The sequence below is a fragment of the Boleophthalmus pectinirostris genome, unplaced genomic scaffold (genome assembly GCF_026225935.1).
Source record: "Boleophthalmus pectinirostris isolate CB_2022bp ecotype Guang Dong unplaced genomic scaffold, ASM2622593v1 HiC_scaffold_3, whole genome shotgun sequence".
Lineage (NCBI taxonomy): Eukaryota > Metazoa > Chordata > Actinopteri > Gobiiformes > Gobiidae > Boleophthalmus > Boleophthalmus pectinirostris.
Genome location: NW_026571299.1, coordinates 12,500,246 through 12,518,391, shown reverse-complemented (window position 1 = coordinate 12,518,391; position 18,146 = coordinate 12,500,246). Strand labels below are relative to the sequence as shown.

Below are 18,146 nucleotides of genomic sequence, written 5' to 3'. Positions count from 1 at the left end.
GTTTTGTCCTTCCAATTACATCAACTTTAAATCACAAACCAGATGCCACGTCTTACTGAGCAGTTGTTTCCACAAATACAGTTTAACTCTTACTTCTTACTTTCTTGTACACCTTTTAACTTCTACTTAAGTAATATTATTTTGAAGTACTGCTACTTATACTTAAGTAGTAGTTCAAGTTTTGGGCTACTGTACCCACTTTCACTGAGCAGTTGTTACACTGAAAGGGTTGGTGTTTGTAGCACTGGCCTAACACTTAACTCGTTTTACCTTTCAAAAAGCACTAAACAATCACGTGTTAAGAAGTGTATTAGAATAAGTTTATGTTTGAGACAAATAGTTACTGTTCGCCACAAAAAAACCTCCCACAAACCTTCAGCCTACGAAAACGTCAATTCCCTTTGGTCAGAACACATGAAATGAAGTAGAAACTTACCTGAACGTGTTTGTGGAGCTGTGTCCTAAATAAAAGTTGTGCGTTGTAAGTTTTGTCTCTCTGCCATAAGGTGTGACTGTCTTCTTTGCTGTCCTTGCTGTCATTACTGTCTTTGCTGGCCTTTATGACACTTCAAAGTTCTAAAAGGATTAATTATCGCCATAGTGACATGTCACTATGGCGATGGGGGAGAGGAATTCATTGTTATTTTTCAAATCTCTGTTCTACATAAATACGACAGATAGTATTTATATATATATATATATATATTTATATAATACGCAAAAAATGGACATGTCCATGGTCACTCTATATTATATAGGGCTGCAGAGAACGTTCATGTTTTTAAGAGTAGGCTCAAGACCCACCTTTTTAGCTTAGCTTTTGAATGAAATATCGTCTCTCTGCCATAAGGTGTGACTGTCTTCTTTGCTGTCCTTGCTGTCCTTACTGTCTTTGCTGGTCTTTATGACACTTCAAAGTTCTAAAAGGATTAATTATCGCCATAGTGACATGTCACTATGGGGGAGAGGAACTCATTGTTATGATGGGAACATTAGCTCCGTTAGCTTCGTTCGCTGAAAAAACGTCAGTGCTTGATCAATCTTTATTTTTAGGCTAATATATGTAGCATGCAATTCTTCGAACGATCTGCTCTCAAACAAGATAGCTGTTTTATCCAATACAGGGTTTGCTAGATCGTGGAGATCAGGGGTGAGTTGGTCACGGGGATTTGTTTGTAGCTGCTATAGTTTAGCTTGGCCGATGTGAAGTGGTCCTCCGCTTTGGAATATGTTTTAAATGATGTATTTTTGACCTGATATGATTGCATTAAATTGGACAAGGGATCGAATGAGGATGGACGCGGTGGCATGATTCGAATCTAACAAAATATCTGTTTTTTTAATCAACTTCTTAAGCAGGCAACAGTTATGTCTGCATCCAGGGAAGAAGCGCTGTCTCCCGACGAACTAAGAAAGAGACTTTATCAAACATTTAAAAGCAAAGGACTGCTTGATACATTAAAAACGCAACTGAGGAATCAGCTGATCCAGGAATTAAAGCACCCACCTTTGACAGAGGGCAAGTCATCTGTCAAGAGTGATTCTGGTTTGGCCACAGTTTGTAACAGCATAGTGGCTGATTATCTACGAAACTCAGGTTATGAGTACAGCCTGTCTGTATTTAACCCAGAATGTGGTCTGAGCAAAGACAAGATGCTTACAAAAGAAGATATTCTCCAGTTTGTGAAAATTGCTCCAGAGTCGTCTCTATACAAAGCACTGTTGGCTCAAGAAAATTGTGATAAAAGTTTCCTAATGTCTCTCTTGACGCAGTTAAGCCACACTTCCACCCAAGAAGGCAATGATGTGGTCACTCAGACAACCAACATATCAAGCTATGGGGAATCACTAGTTGAAAAGATGAAAATGATTGACATGGAATATGACAAACATACTTGCAGAGGCAATACATTTTTCACTCTACAGTCTAAGCTGGATTCATATAAAAAAAAAAATTGAAGAGCGGCTACAAGATGATATGAAAATAAAGTTGCAGCACTTTAAAGATGTTGAAGTTGCTAAAGTGAAGATGGAAGAACAAGCCAAATTTAACAAAGAAATGGTTAAACTCAAACATGAACTGGAGGAGACATATGAAATGAAAGCAAAAGCTCTCACGGAACGTGAAAAAAATGCAATTGTCCGGTTACAAAAACAGCAAGAGATTGAAGAAAAAAATGTCTACATGCAAAGACAAGAAGTACTTAAGGAAATTGAAACCGTCCGGAACCGGGAGAGTGAGCTGAGGATCAGAATGGAGGCTTTTCAAAAAAATTGTCAGATTCATGAGGAAAAAGTGAAGACCACAGTGGAGTTGCTGAGACGAAGGGAAGTGGCTGTGAAGACCTTGGAAGATACGCATGACCAAAGACTTAGAAATGAAATTTCTAGATATCAACTTGAACTCAAGGAAGAATTTGTCAAGAGAACAGAAAAACTGACAGAAAATGAGACACGAAATAAAATGGAAACAGAGCGTCTTTTAAAGGAGTCAGCTGAGCTTGACGCCAAATTGGAAGAGCATGTTAGAGCATGTTCAGAGATCAAAGAGCTGAAGATTGAGCTTAACATGGCACAGCAGCAGCAGTCTATACTGACTGAACAAAAGGAGTTACTTAAAGAGAAGCTTGAAACCATGAATGACTACACAAGCCTTAAATCAGAGAGGGTGGAGCTACAGGGCCAGCTGCGACTGCTGGGCAAACAGCTGGAGGAGGCGCTGGAGGAGAACAGTCATCTGCGTGCGGATCTGCAGAGGATCCAGAGCGCTCGAAGACAGGCTGAAGAAGACTGGGACAAACAGAAACAGGTGCTGCAGGCTCAGCTCCAAAGTGAGGTGGAGCACAGTGCTCAGCTCAGAGCACATCTGATGGAGTCTGAGGAGAAGGCCAAGTGGATGAACAACCATGTGGACGATATTAAGATGCAACTGCAGCAAACACAGCAAGCTCTTGAAAATGAAGTGCTGCGTAATCCCAAGCCTTCTCTAGTTGACCGCTCTATTCTGGAGATCTGCTCTGACCACCTGGTTCCTCCTGACATCTATGTGGACAGAACCGTACTGAAGAACACAGCGCATTATGATTTGTCTAAAGCAGATGGATCCTTGCAAGGAGACACCTGGGCCAACGCATTCGAATCTGACATGGATCTTATTGCTGATGCTAAAGCCCGAATGCTGGAGTTACAGAGAGAAGCTGAGACTATTGAGGAAGCCTATAGGAACTACCAGCAGAGGGCAGTGGTGTCCAACATCTCACACATGCTCATCCGGAGACCACTTTCCCCACAGTATCCTGCTCCTCGCGCAGACTCCCCACTGAGACGGCCACACAGAGTGGTCTCTCCCAAAGCTACTAGGACCCCCTCTGTAACATCATATGACACCAGAAAATCCTCTGAAATTCAACCTAAAGTGACGTTTTTAGAAAATCCTGCCGGGACTCTACCTTCAGGGTTTTTAGCTGGTCATGATGCACATCAATTGACTGAGACCTTATATGAAAGAGACCAACACTTTGGGGATGTAAGGCCCATTCCAGCAAGACGCACATCTCTTCCTCAAGAATCACCCACAAGAAATAACAGTCAAAAAGTAACTGAAGGCCCACTGACAGCCTTAGTAGAGGATGCACTACTCTCAAATCCGAAAGCTGTTCCTTCTGATGACTTCCTCTCTGAACTCAGTCCACCTCTCAGCCCTCAGCTCAGGAGCACAGCACGAGATACAGCCAGCCCACCAAAACTGAAGCCTGCTTTCTCCAGCTCAGAGTCCTCTCCTCAGCCAGAAAAAATCACCCTGGAGGATCTCACAGAGCCACTGCCAGAGCAGAGCCACATTCCAGAGCTTCTCCTGGACACTGGCGTCCCAGAAGGCCTCACTGTCCCGCGCCTACAGAGTCCACAACATCTACAGCAAAACCCACCACCAGCCACACAGAGTCCTGAGGATTTGCAATCCTCACGTAAACCTTCAGTGGCGGAGCAGGAGGATGACGGGGAACAAACATGGGAAAGAGAAAGAAAGGAAAGACAAGAACAAAGACTGAGAGAGCAAGAAGAGGCCAGAGAGAGGGAGCTGCAAGAACTGGAGCGACTAGAGAAAGAACATCTCTTGCAAGAGGAAGACCAGGCAGCAACAGAAGAGGAAGGTAATATACCAGACATTTAAGCAGACTTTTGCTGGTGTGTGTATATATATTGTAAATGCTTTTTCTTTATTGTTTCACTTTTTGTTGTATAGCACTCTTCAAACTTTCTTTATTTGGGAACACTAATTAAACACTCAAAAAACATCCTTCTGACTACGCCATCGTTATTACAATAAGATAGAACCCCGTCACATGTGGTGAGTTGTTGAGTGAACAACTTAAGTTCATCGTTGACCAGCTAAACAGGGAGCCATTCAAGAAAAACTTGAACCTCATCACATTTGATTCCCTCAAGCCAATGCAACTGCTACAGATTTTAAATGATGTTTTGGCTGAAATAGACCCAAAGCATGCTATAGATGATGATACAGAAGATGATACGAGAAAACCACAGCCACAACATGGAGCAGATGAAGATGTGGAAGGATCTGGAGTTACTGATAGAATGTAAAAAACAGTGCTTCATTAAGGCTCAAAACCAGGCATCTATTGGCAAGGTCATTCAAGAAGGAGGAGAGGACAGGCTTGTATTGTAAACTTAGACTGTTCACGCACACTACAATCAAATATGGTCACTTCAGTTTTTATTTATAGAGGTACATTCTATACATACATTTTGCCATTTCATTTTGAGATTTTAGGAGACTCTTTTCTTTCAAAAATCACCATTAATACATGACAAACTTTAAGGTAAAAAAAGGCAGATATTTTTATCTCTTTGTCAATGCTCCCACTTCTTTAAATTGGTCTAGGTTGGTTTCTTGGAGGTGTTGCTAAACATTTTTTTTCAATAACCCACTGGACATGTGGTTTTGACACATGTTTGTGGAGCTGTGTCCTAAATAAAAGTTGTGCGTTGTAAGTTTTGTCTCTCTGCCATAAGGTGTGACTGTCTTCTTTGCTGTCCTTGCTGTCCTTACTGTCTTTGCTGGCCTTTATGACACTTCAAAGTTCTAAAAGGATTAATTATCGCCATAGTGACATGTCACTATGGCGATGGGGGAGAGGAATTCATTGTTATTTTTCAAATCTCTGTTCTACATAAATACGACAGATAGTATATATATATATATATATATATATATTATATATAATACGCAAAAAATGGACATGTCCATGGTCACTCTATATTATATAGGGCTGCAGAGAACGTTCATGTTTTTAAGAGTAGGCTCAAGACCCACCTTTTTAGCTTAGCTTTTGAATGAAATATCGTCTCTCTGCCATAAGGTGTGACTGTCTTCTTTGCTGTCCTTGCTGTCCTTACTGTCTTTGCTGGCCTTTATGACACTTCAAAGTTCTAAAAGGATTAATTATCGCCATAGTGACATGTCACTATGGGGGAGAGGAATTCATTGTTATGATGGGAACATTAGCTCCGTTAGCTTCGTTCGCTGAAAAACGTCAGTGCTTGATCAATCTTTATTTTTAGGCTAATATATGTAGCATGCAATTCTTCGAACGATCTGCTCTCAAACAAGATAGCTGTTTTATCCAATACAGGGTTTGCTAGATCGTGGAGATCAGGGGTGAGTTGGGCTAGCTATCTTTTTGGAGTGGACATATCGTGACAAAATGAGTGAACAACTTAAGTTCATCGTTGACCAGCTAAACAGGGAGCCATTCAAGAAAAACTTGAACCTCATCACATTTGATTCCCTCAAGCCAATGCAACTGCTACAGATTTTAAATGATGTTTTGGCTGAAATAGACCCAAAGCATGCTATAGACATCCGTGAAGAAATGCCAGAACAGACAACCAAAAGGATGTGTGCTCTTCTGGGGATGCTTAAATACAAGCCACCAGGAAACCTATCTGATGTAAGCAGATTCAGACAGGGCTTGGTTACGGGCAGTAAACAAGTGGTCCACCCCATCCTCTTTTGGTTACTGCAGAAGGTCCCTGAGCTGAAGAAACGTGCCTATTTGGCCCGATTTCTTGTTAAATTGGAGATACCAGCTGAATTCTTGCAGGACGATGTCATCAATGAGACTTATCACCAGTATGAAGAACTGGTGGAAGGTTTTAAGACCTATCACAAGGAGTGCGAGCAGCTGAGGACATCCGGGTTTTCTACAGCTGAGATTAGAAGGGACATCAGTGCAATGGAGGAAGAGAAAGACCAGCTGATTAAGCATGTGGAAAGGCTGAAGAAGAGGGTGGAGTCAGTGTCCAACCATCAGAGGATGCTGGAGCAAGCCAGGCAGCTGAGAGTGGAGGAGAGGGAGGAGGAACTGGCTCATCAGAAACAAGAGCAGAAGAATCAGCTTTTCCAGGCCGAACAGAGACTCCAGAGGTCCCAGCAGCAGTTGAAGGATTTGCGACAGGCTTCGGCTGATGCCAGTCCAGAAAGCCTAATGAAGAGACTTGAAGAGGAGATCAAGATAAACTCCTATATGGTTTTGGAAAAATTACCTAAGGAGCTTGACAGCATGCGGAGAACAGTGCAGTTTCTTCAGAAAGTAGCATCAGAACCTGCCATGGGCCAAGCAGATGTTCAGGAGCTAGAGGACAAGATTAAAGATGTTGATTCAAAAATAAACCAGTTAATAGAGAAGAGGATGATGAGAAATGACCCAATGGATGACAAATTGACTCTATATAGGCAACAGGCCTCCATAATCATCCGAAAGAAAGAGGCTAAAGCCGAGGAGCTGCAGGAGGCAAGGGAGGAGCTCTCCAATGCAGAGAAAGAGCTCAATCAGAGAGGCGACCATGGAGCAGATGGAGACGGCATGGTCAAAATTGAAGAGATGCAAAGGCTGGTGTCAAGGCTGCGCAGCAAAGGAACCCAATACAAGATGCGGCAGAAGGAGTTGGCAGAGATACAGACAGAGTATGGAGTCCTGCAGCGGACAGAGGACATTCTGACAAAAGAACACGAGGCTGTCCAGAAGAGACTGGAAACTGTAGAAGCTGAAAGGGGGATTGCTGGCTACAGCAACACACAAGAAGAACTGGAGCGAGTGTCTGCCATTAAAAGTGAACTGGATGAGAAGAAAGGCAGAACACTGGACGACATGTCAGAAATGGTGAAGAAATTAATCTACATGATTGCTGAAAAAAAGGAAGCTTTGTCTCCACTCATAAAAGAGCTGAGATCACTGAGAGAGCAAAGCCACAAGGTACGGCAGGAGTACGAGGACAAGAAGGCCCAGTATGAACGCACTGCTACTGGTCTCGAGAGCAAATGTTCAAAGCTGGAGCAGGATGTTAAAGTGCTGAAAGAGGAGACGGCGCAAGATGAGAACCGCTACCATTATCTCAACAGCCAGTCCCAGATCATTGAGATGCAAATTCAGCGGGCGGCCGATGAGGTGAAGGCCTACGTGTCCTCAGACCCACAGGAGAGGAAGAAGACGGTCAGGGAAATGTACTTGAAAAACATCTCAGAGCAGGATCTACTTGGAAAGAAATTGCGTGAAAAGCAGAAGATGATACGAGAAAACCACAGCCACAACATGGAGCAGATGAAGATGTGGAAGGATCTGGAGTTACTGATAGAATGTAAAAAACAGTGCTTCATTAAGGCTCAAAACCAGGCATCTATTGGCAAGGTCATTCAAGAAGGAGGAGAGGACAGGCTTGTATTGTAAACTTAGACTGTTCACGCACACTACAATCAAATATGGTCACTTCAGTTTTTATTTATAGAGGTACATTCTATACATACATTTTGCCATTTCATTTTGAGATTTTAGGAGACTCTTTTCTTTCAAAAATCACCATTAATACATGACAAACTTTAAGGTAAAAAAAGGCAGATATTTTTATCTCTTTGTCAATGCTCCCACTTCTTTAAATTGGTCTAGGTTGGTTTCTTGGAGGTGTTGCTAAACTTTTTTTTTCAATAACCCACTGGACATGTGGTTTTGACACATGTTTGTGGAGCTGTGTCCTAAATAAAAGTTGTGCGTTGTAAGTTTTGTCTCTCTGCCATAAGGTGTGACTGTCTTCTTTGCTGTCCTTGCTGTCCTTACTGTCTTTGCTGGCCTTTATGACACTTCAAAGTTCTAAAAGGATTAATTATCGCCATAGTGACATGTCACTATGGGGGAGAGGAATTCACTTGTTATTTTTCTAATCTCTGTGTTCTACATAAATACGACAGATAGTATATATATATATATATATATATATATATATATTTTAGACCAGTGTCCTCTGCGCTCGAAAATCGGGTCGTCCTTCAAACTAGAAACAGGACAACAATTTTGATCTCCCACACAAGAAAATGGCAGGAACGATTGCCCGTAAAGCTGTAGACCATTTGAAAAGCAAGGAGTTCAGAGATTATTTGATGAGCACGCATTTCTGGGGACCTGTGGCAAACTGGGGTCTACCTATAGCAGCCATCTCAGATATGAAAAAGAGCCCTGAGATTATCAGTGGCAGAATGACCTTCGCTCTCTGTTGCTACTCACTCGTGTTCATGAGATTTGCTTACAAAGTGCAACCCCGCAACTGGCTGTTGTTTGCCTGCCACATAACCAACGAAACAGCTCAGTTAATCCAAGGAAGTCGTCTCATCAAATACAATCTTGAGAAGAAGTCATCATAATCACCAAATCGCCTACATGCCAGAGCTTTGGAACTCCGTGTAAAATGTGGCTAATTTACTCTGATCAAAAGTCACATTTGGACAGAGTCTAGTAATAAGGTCAATTCTTGGGGTGTATTTCGGCAGTGTAACATTAAAGAAAATGTTAATATCCAATAATTGAGTGATTGATTGATGCCTTAAAAATATGTTTTAGTGCACAGCCAAGATGGTAAAATGGAACGACTACTTTGAACAATTATACATAATGCAGGTCTTGGGCATCAATATTTGTATTTTCTGAATGTGTAAAACACATTTACATTACATCACATTTAATTGATAAAACTGTCACCCATGCTAATATGAAGTTGAACACACCAGTATGTTATACAAGTAAATATAGGTATACATTTAATAAGGTTATTTGCTATTATTTGATTCAAACTGGACATCTCATTTGTTGATGCTGACCAAATCCGTGTTAACATATTCACATTAATTTAACATGTTTTTGTTATTTGATTCATTTTCCCTTAAAATGGAACATGATTTCTTCAAATAAAAAACACTTTTTAATGATGAAAAAAAAAAAAAAAGAGCAGCTGGTTAGCTCAATTGGGAAGTCACACCAACTCCCCAACCAGAGATTGGGTACGAAACCCCAATAAGTATCACGCTGAGCGAGGCAGTGACTGACCTGAAAGATAAGATCATGGCCCGAATGAACACAAGGCAACCCCGATGCCAGTTACAGAGGCTAAGTGAAGTACCATCTGAAAGTCTCCTAGACGATGTGAATGCAGCACTGAGAGCGATCCCTACCACAACAATCACTGAAACCAATGAGCTGATGTACACTTCAGCAGCAGTGATCCTAGATGTGTTGGGCTATAAGAGCAACCATGGGAGCCATGCGATACAATACCCACCATGGCAAAGACGGTTAGAGGCTAAAATCAAGGAGGTGCGGAGAGAAGTGAGCCAACTGTCAGAGGCCCAGAAAGGTGCAATGAAATTGGTACATCAGATACAACAGATAGAAGGGGGTGGGGTGGAGGGTTTACCTTACATATTGAATTTGAAGACACTCTATAAATGTAAATACACATGTGAATGCATTGGGATTAGTAAAGTTTCTGTGTAAAGTTTTGCATTGTGTTTTTGTATGTTTATGGTGGCTGGCCTCAGTCCAGCAGAGGACTAAGGATGAAAATGTGTTCTCCATTCCCAGTTTTCCTACAGTCCCTCAAGTTTCTCGCTCACTCCAAACTTTCTTTCTGCTGCTCAATTACCGTTTTCAGCTGAATATTTCACTATTTGCAGCAGGACAGCAGCTTTTTCTGCAGGAGACGTGCGCAGCAGAGCGAAGTGACAGTGGTACAGGAGTAATAGGAGTAGCAGATACTGACACACAAGCCTAGAGCGCCCTCTTGCTGCTGTCAGTCTGAACATTTTAATAAATAAGTCGCACCGGACTATAAGTCACAGGACCACCCAAACCACAAACAAAAGTGTAACTTATAGTCCGAAAAATACAGTACCTCTTTAACTGTCTGGCCTAAAGTACATCATGATCTTCTGCGACTTGAGAACATTCTCCAATAACACACCTGATGTAAAGCCATGAGCAGACATGGACACAAACTCTATATGTTAAAGCCCAAGAAACTGCACATAAATTACTCTTTACTGATGCCAGAGAAAGAGCTCCCAATCTGGCACCCCCTGTCAGCAGACGGCAGTGGAGAATAGCTGGATTGTGGCAGTTGCTGCAGACTTAGCTGTGATGGGTAAAACTCCTCCAGGCGTTCTGAAGACTGTCTCATCTTCAACACTGTCAATCTGTGGGAAGGCAGAAATAACCCAAGTGTAGAACCTTAGGTGGTACAAAAAAATACACCAATGCTTAAAGGTAGTTTCTGGAATATTCTAAAAGTCATGTTTAGTCAATTTCCCCTATTACACGAAATTGACTCTTGTGAGCTTTAAATTATGTTAGAACGTTATTTCCTCCTCAAAAACATACCTGTTGAGCTGTTTTGTTTCATTTACACATTTGAGTAATCCTTTATTTTTAGTCTGTCTATATCTCCGAAGCTCAAAATGTTCTGTTCCACCTTGTGACCTCATGATGCTGTAGTTTTCATCTACTTTTTACCTTTTGATTAGTACAAACTGGAAATTTCAAGGTGGAAATGATCAAAATGTTCTCATGAAGGTGTATATATTACTACATGACATCACAAAGTGGATCAGAAAAGTTTTCAGTTTCAGAGAAGAATTCAGCCTAAATATAGTGAGGCCTGTAACGATAACAGATTTTGCTGGTCGATTAATTGACCAAGAATTTATTGTGATAAACGATAATATTGACATTTTGAGACCGATTTCAACTTAATATGAATAAAAATGGAATAAAAATGCAAATACACCCTCTCAAAGATCAAAAAAACCTTACTTTGTAAAGAACATTTAACACAGGAACTGTAAGACAACCAAAAACAACAGGCCTAAATAAAACACACTTGTTAACACAGGACTAGCCTAATGTAGTCTGGCTCACAGCAAAGACTTGTTAACAAAAATGCACTTGAATAAACCACTGTTGAATCAAACACAACCAAAGCATTAAATAAAATGTATTATTAAGTCTCTGGGCCCAGTCAAGCAGAAGTATACAGCAAATTCAAGTTAATGCATCTGATATAAAAATATATTCAACAGATAGCATATGTACTCTAGTTTATGAAACTGTTTACCTTTTTTCTGGACCATTTTTGGTTCTAAAGTTACATACGTTTTAAACAGACCATGTATGCAACATGGAACAAAAATTATTTCCCAAATTTCAAAGACCTGCAAATCATGTAAATAAATGGATGTATTTCATCATATCTTGTGTTATTCGATCTTTGAACTGTTCATGAAGGTACATGATTTATTTTTTTTTTTTTATGTATTTAAAATGATAAAAATTTGCTTGGAAGGACTGACATATTTTATAGAAATAGTTTCCTTTCATTTTGAAGTAATATTAAAGTATTCAGAAGAAAAAAACTGACAAATTATGTAAAATCATGCACCTTCTACTTGCTTGCACAATTTTCCCTCCGTTACTTTTCCCTCCGTTACCATGACCTTTCTTAATAAAAAATCTCATTACTCAAAAAGTAAGAGTTTTTTCAATCTAATCTTGTACCATATGGTAGAAAACTATATGAAGCGAATATTCAAACCAGTTTGTTAAGGATATGTAAGTGAGAACTGGTAGTTATCGCTGTTTGTATTTATTGCCTAAAAAGTGCTGCATATTTCATTTCCTCCGTTACCGACATGAATTTTTAAATTTTTTGTCAACAACTTGAAAGAATATCGCAGGATTAACTTTACCCTGTTGGAGTGTTAACTCTTTCCTACATTCTGATACTTTACTTATTTCAATAGTCCCTCTAGTTTCTGAATAAGAGCTATTTGAATGTAAAAAATCTGCCTGTTTCCCTCCATTACCACTTGACCGGACCCACAACAACAAGCACTGGTACAAGCTGGAATTTGCCGACTGTTGACGTAAACTGTTATCAAAATGACAATAAGAACAACTTGCAATATTAAAGATGCACTTTGTAACTTTTTGGTTTGTCTGTAACCTGTTTGTTTCTATGGAGATGTCATTGCTCTGCCTGGAATGTTCCACAGTATGACATTAAACAGCTCTTCTTTACATTTAGTCAATTATAGGTGGTTTATAGCTCCAACAAAAACAGGCACACACCAATGGAGTTCTTCCTGTGTTACCACTGTGCTTTTAAACTCCGTACATCTTCACTAAAATCATTTGGATAATTTCAGCCCTGGAATTGACCATCTCTACTGAACAAAAGGTAAAAGGTAGCTGTTAACTTGAAAACTACTATTTCATTCACAAGGTGGAACAGAGCATTTTGAGATTTGGAGACGTAGACCAGAGGTGGTTTCATTATAATTTATATGTGAATTTTATAATTTTGATATTTTATTTTGAAAACCAGAAGTGCAGCTCCCGTGTGTTTTATTTTGGTAGTTCCACTTCCCCTCTCAGTAGACCGTTGGAGACGGCAGAGGGTCAGTTCTGTCTTCGTTGAAAAGAATATATTTCACAAAAACAACGTACTTTTAGCATAAATACAAAAGCACATGGCGATAACACAGCGTTTTCACATGTAGTGGATGTATTGTGGTGTGCTAATTTTGAGATTTGTAAATTTTATTTGTACTGTAAAATGTTCAAGTTAGCTTAAAACATTGTACTGAATGCCGCCAAAATGAGCAGCTATCTCACGGTGCGGTTCTCACGGTGCGGTTCTCACGGTGCGGTTCTCACGGTGCGGTTCTCACGGTGCGGTTCTCACGGTGCTGTTTAATTACAAGAAGCCAGTGCCTGATATGTGTTAAGACATATTAACAGTATTTATTTCCTGTACTTTATTTATGTAAAAGTTGTAAAATGTGCATTTGTCTCTCCAAATAATTACTCCACTGCAATCAATGTAAATTTAAAATTGTTTTATTGTTCATACATGAGTCACATGAGTTGTAACCCCTGTGTAATATGGTAATAATATGGCCAGTATGTGATTTTTTACTTTCCCGCCCTCCCAGGAAGACAGGGCGCGGCATAGTCACGTTCCCACGGTTTTGAACCTATCAGGTGGCTGATAGGCTGATAGCTCAAGTTATTTTTCAAACTTAGGTCTTCCCACATGCACTTTTAGAGGCAATCTGAGAAAGTGCCTGTGCCTCCTTTTCTCCAAAATTTAAGTGTAAATTAATTTGTGTAAATTAAGTTAAAGTTTATAACAACTGGCACAGTTACTGCATCACAGTGCATTCAATCAATCAGTTTTGTGTTTTAGCCTTAGTAACAGTAAATTTAGCTTGAAATGTTGCGGTGTAACTTCTGTGGAAAGTCAGTGAAAACACTGAGTGCGTATACATGCACATCAATAACCCGGTTATTAGCCATATCCCGGTTATGTCAGTATTCGGGTTACTGCGTATACATGCGCACTGAGAAACCGGGATACTCATATCCGCGTATATATGATCAAATGGAGTATCCTGGTTTCTTGACATAATCTTACAAATGCGCAGTCGCAAAAATTAACTTAAATCAATTTCATAAACCAGGAAAAATACAAACCGTGAGCTCCTTTAGCATAAGAAGCTAAGGAGCTACGAGATCTCCACAAATCCACTGCGCAGATTCTTCATTAAAATCTTCTGCATAAATAAACTCAACTTTACAACATATAAACCATAAACACTATAGAGCTACATCAGCCCGTTTGATCAAATAATTCAGCTCTGATCACATTTGTTTACGTTTTACAGAAACGAAACTTAAGACCGTAGGCTAATTAGCATAAACTGTTAGCGGCGATAAAAACAACTCGCTCCTTGCGCCGCTGATGCGATCAGTTTCTTTTGGACTAAATGACACGACTCTGTGGATTATGTGTGTTATTTCTGTGACAGAAGAGGCGCTAATGATGGTAAGTGTGTTCCGTGCATATAGAGTATAGGAGATAGTTCATATTTTAGCTTTTCAGCGTCACACGAGTGCAGGTCGTACGAGTGCAGATTGTACGTGTGCAGGTTTAGCGCAGCTCTTAATTTTACAGTCATTTCACTCGTTTGGTCACTTTATTTATGTTGGTCAATTTATTTATGTGACTACTGTTGTGGTAAAAGGCTGGAAAGTGTCTTTTGGACGCATGCGCACTCAACTTTATGTTGCAGTAACCGGGGTACTGCGTATACATGACACAAGTAACCCGGTTACTATTGGAATAAACCAGCTACAGTAACTCGGTTTCTAATAACCGGGATACTGCCATAACCGGGTTACTGAAACCGGGTTACTGCGTATACATGCACCATCAAGAAACCGGAATACTCAAAAAACCCGATCATAACCGGGTTATTGATGTGCATGTATACGCACTCACTGAGAGGTTATGTGGAATGAACCACATTGTTTGTTTAAGTGTTATGGCTCTGGTTGTAGTAAGACATTTTTCAGATATGGAGCATTTAAAGCACATTTTTATCGCAGACATAACATCTCCTGGAATGTAGTAATTCACTGTAAAAGCAATAGTTTTAAACTGTGAATTCAACAGTTATACTATCAAGCCATATACAATGTTACAGTTGTTTGAACAGTAATTCATCTTTAAAGGAAATTTTTTAAACTGTTATTTTTACAGTTATAAATATACCTTACCGTGAAGCCATATACAATGTCACTGTATTTTTTACAGTGAAAAAATGGCAACCACAGCTGCCAGTTTTCCACCGTAAATTTGACAAGATTTTGTTTACAGTGTGCTGTATCATTAAACAGATCCACTGACAGACTGCATCAACTGCCTGAAAAACTGGCCTAAAGCTTTTTACATTTATCCATCACGTGTATATAGCTGTTAAGTATGATCCAGTTGGACCCCGAAGGTGATAGGCTAAAACAATATGTCAATCACTTTCTGGAAGATCCAATGACTGAAGAGATTTCCCGTAAACAAACTGATGACGCGTGCGTAAAGCGAGGAAGTACTTGGGTGCGTTAGCTTCTTCAGCGGCTTGTCCCAGCTAAACCACGGCACCGACAACAGCGGGGAGGGTCTCATTTTGAAGCTAAGAGTGTGAGGAAAACAAGCGTACCCAAGAGCGCCAAGAGAAACGGAACTCAGAGAGGGAGAAGGCTCGGAAAGGCAACAAATATTTTCATTCACGCTTTCATCCATTCACACGGACGAGGATTTTCTGGATTATTTACCCACATGGAATTATTTTATGGAAAAAACAATTTGATATTCTTTTTCTGTGGATTATTATGGACTTATTGAGTACAACTTTTCATGGATTGAACGCGTTTTGGACCGACAGAACCTGCTCAAAGGTAAGAAACGCGTATCTTATTCTTTGATTATGATGTGAATTTTTAAGTTATCGCGTTTTGGGCTCGTTGTGTGGCATAAAATGAATGATATGGTTTGTTTTATTGAGAAATTAAGCTTTCAAACGATGTATGGCATGCCAGTAGTGAAAACAATAATGAAGGTGAATATATAGAGTGAACATTTTTTATTGGAAAATCGCCCGCCGGCGGGCGGGTGGATGGTAAGTTGTTTAAAGGGACTGGTGTTTTCTGGAGTGGCCGGTTTGACTACGATGACCACAGTTTTCCTCGCAGGCGTCTGTGGGACCAGGTCAGGCTGCTCCTGTGACACTGGGTCTTCTCCATGACTGTAAACAAATACACAAATATACAATTACATTCTGTTACTTTTGCTTTACACTGTATTTTAAAAGGTCCTGTATTACGCAAAATTGACTCTTGTGAGCTTTAAGTCATGTTATAATGTTCCCTCATCAAAAACATACTTTGAGTTGTGTTTTCTTTCATTTCCACATTAAGTAACCCTGGTTTATTAGACTGTCTACATCTCCACCTTCCACCTTGTGATGTCATGAAGAGGTAGTTTTTAAGTTAACAGCAACTTTTTACCTTTTGTTCAGTAGAGATTAGAAGTTTCAGGACTTAAATCATCCAAATGATTCTAGTTAAGGGAGTATGGAGTTTAAAACACAGTGGAGCACTTATTGTATTATCACATGACATCACAAGGTGGAACAGTGTTTTCCATTTGAGAGAACAATCTAAATATGTCGGGTTTGTGTGTTAAACATGTGAATGAAACAGAACACAACTCCAGGTCTGTTTGTGAGGAGGAAACAACATTATAACACAAATCAGAAAACAGCGTAATATGGACCCCTTAAAAAATTAGCACTCACCCGTCTGCCTGTTATTCCTCCTCTTTAAAGGGACTGGTGTTTTCTGGAGAGGCCAGTTTGATTACGGTGACGACAGATTTCCTCACAGGCGTCTGCTGGACCTGCTCAGGCTGCTCCTGTGACACTGGGTCTTCTGTGTCACTGTAAACAAACACACAAATGTACAATTACATTATAATATTACTTTACCATAGACTGTATTTCAGAAATTTGCTTAAGTACAAGAGTGAAATTTTCTTTGATTTTCCCATAGACTTTTTGAAAATAAATAAAACACGGTTAAAAGCTCATGGCTAATCTGCCTTGTGGTAACCAAAAGACCTATAATTTGATTTAATAGAAACTGTACTATTTGATCTCTGCAGTGCAATTAAAGCAAAAACATCTCCAGGGAGACAAGTAGAAAAGTTACATAGTACACTTTAAACTGGAAGTGAAAAGAAAGTTTGAACAGTGGTGATCTAAAAACAAACCTTTTAGGGCATATGAATGGATGTTGGAGGATTTGTGAGGGAGTTATCCGAGCAGACACTTCCATCTTCAACATCTGAGCGAGCAGATCTGTGGCTCGAATGTCCTGGGTGATATTCGGGCTAGATTTGGGAGAATAACCTTCCTACAAACAAATCAGGAACACATCAGTATTTACAGTGTTTGCATTAGTTGACTAAATATTTTATTAGAGTTATGAAGATTTATATGGACCATGACCAAAGAGAATTAATGGTGTGATTCAGCTAAAGATTTGGGAGTGAATCATATGTTCAAAGGCCCATATTACAATATTTTCTATAATAAATAAATAATGTTGTTTCCTCATCAAAAACAAACCTGGAGTTGTGTTTTGTGTCACTGTTTTTTTTTTTTCTTTCATTCATTCATTTTAACACACAAATTTAGTAAATTTACGATGTGTGTTTTTAAACCCTATACACCTTCACTAGAATCATTTGGATGATTTCAGCCCTGGAATTGCCCGTCTCTACTGAACTCAACTTGAAAACTACCACTTCATGACATCACAATGTGGAACAGAGCATTTTGAGGACATTTGGACTTGTATAAATAAAAGAAAACACAACTTCAGGGATGTTTGTGAGGAGGAAACAACATTCTAGCATGTCTTAAAATATAATACAGGACCTCGAATCTGCCTTCTCACGTATAAATACACACATATCAGTGTGTGTGTGTGTGTGTGTGTGTGTGTGTGTGTATATATATACACATCTGAAATCGCTGTTTCGGTCAAAGACAGTGTTTACCTTGACCAGATGGTGGAGGGAGCTGAAGCGCTCTGCGTACTGGGTCTTACACTTGCGTTTGTAAAAATCCTTCATCTCTTCACAAGTCTGAAAAAAGCAATTGAGAAGTTTAGAATTTTTACATTTGTGACACATAAAAGAATGAATCTAACTAGAAGAAATGTTTACTTTGAGGACCCATGTGTCGCCGACCCGGTGGAAGAATGTCTGAGTCATGAGCCCCTGACTGAGCACATGATCAGGAGGTGCGCCGAAGACTTTGATCATAATTCTCAACTGTATCAAAAGAAGCACACGTTTGTTAGACAAGACTTAAAAGGTGCACTAGGTAACATTTCTGGAGGGTC

General features: G+C 39.8%; 2 protein-coding genes and 1 pseudogene across 2 annotated transcripts; all 3 read left to right on the top strand.

Annotated features, from left to right (window-relative positions):
* The first annotated feature begins 1,164 nt into the window (after positions 1-1,164).
* LOC129410977 (centriole and centriolar satellite protein ofd1-like) lies at positions 1,165-4,171 on the top strand (annotated as a pseudogene).
* Positions 4,172-5,597: 1,426 nt separating this feature from the next.
* On the top strand, positions 5,598-7,907 carry LOC129411044 (intraflagellar transport protein 81 homolog). Its single transcript, XM_055160662.1, has one exon. The coding sequence runs from the start codon at positions 5,727-5,729 to the stop codon at positions 7,746-7,748; it is 2,022 nt and encodes a 673-aa protein (XP_055016637.1). The 5' UTR covers positions 5,598-5,726; the 3' UTR covers positions 7,749-7,907.
* Positions 7,908-8,305: 398 nt separating this feature from the next.
* LOC129411036 (mitochondrial pyruvate carrier 1) lies at positions 8,306-9,289 on the top strand. Its single transcript, XM_055160593.1, has one exon. It carries the CDS (start codon positions 8,387-8,389, stop codon positions 8,711-8,713), a length of 327 nt encoding a protein of 108 aa, XP_055016568.1. The 5' UTR covers positions 8,306-8,386; the 3' UTR covers positions 8,714-9,289.
* The last annotated feature ends 8,857 nt before the right edge of the window (positions 9,290-18,146 follow it).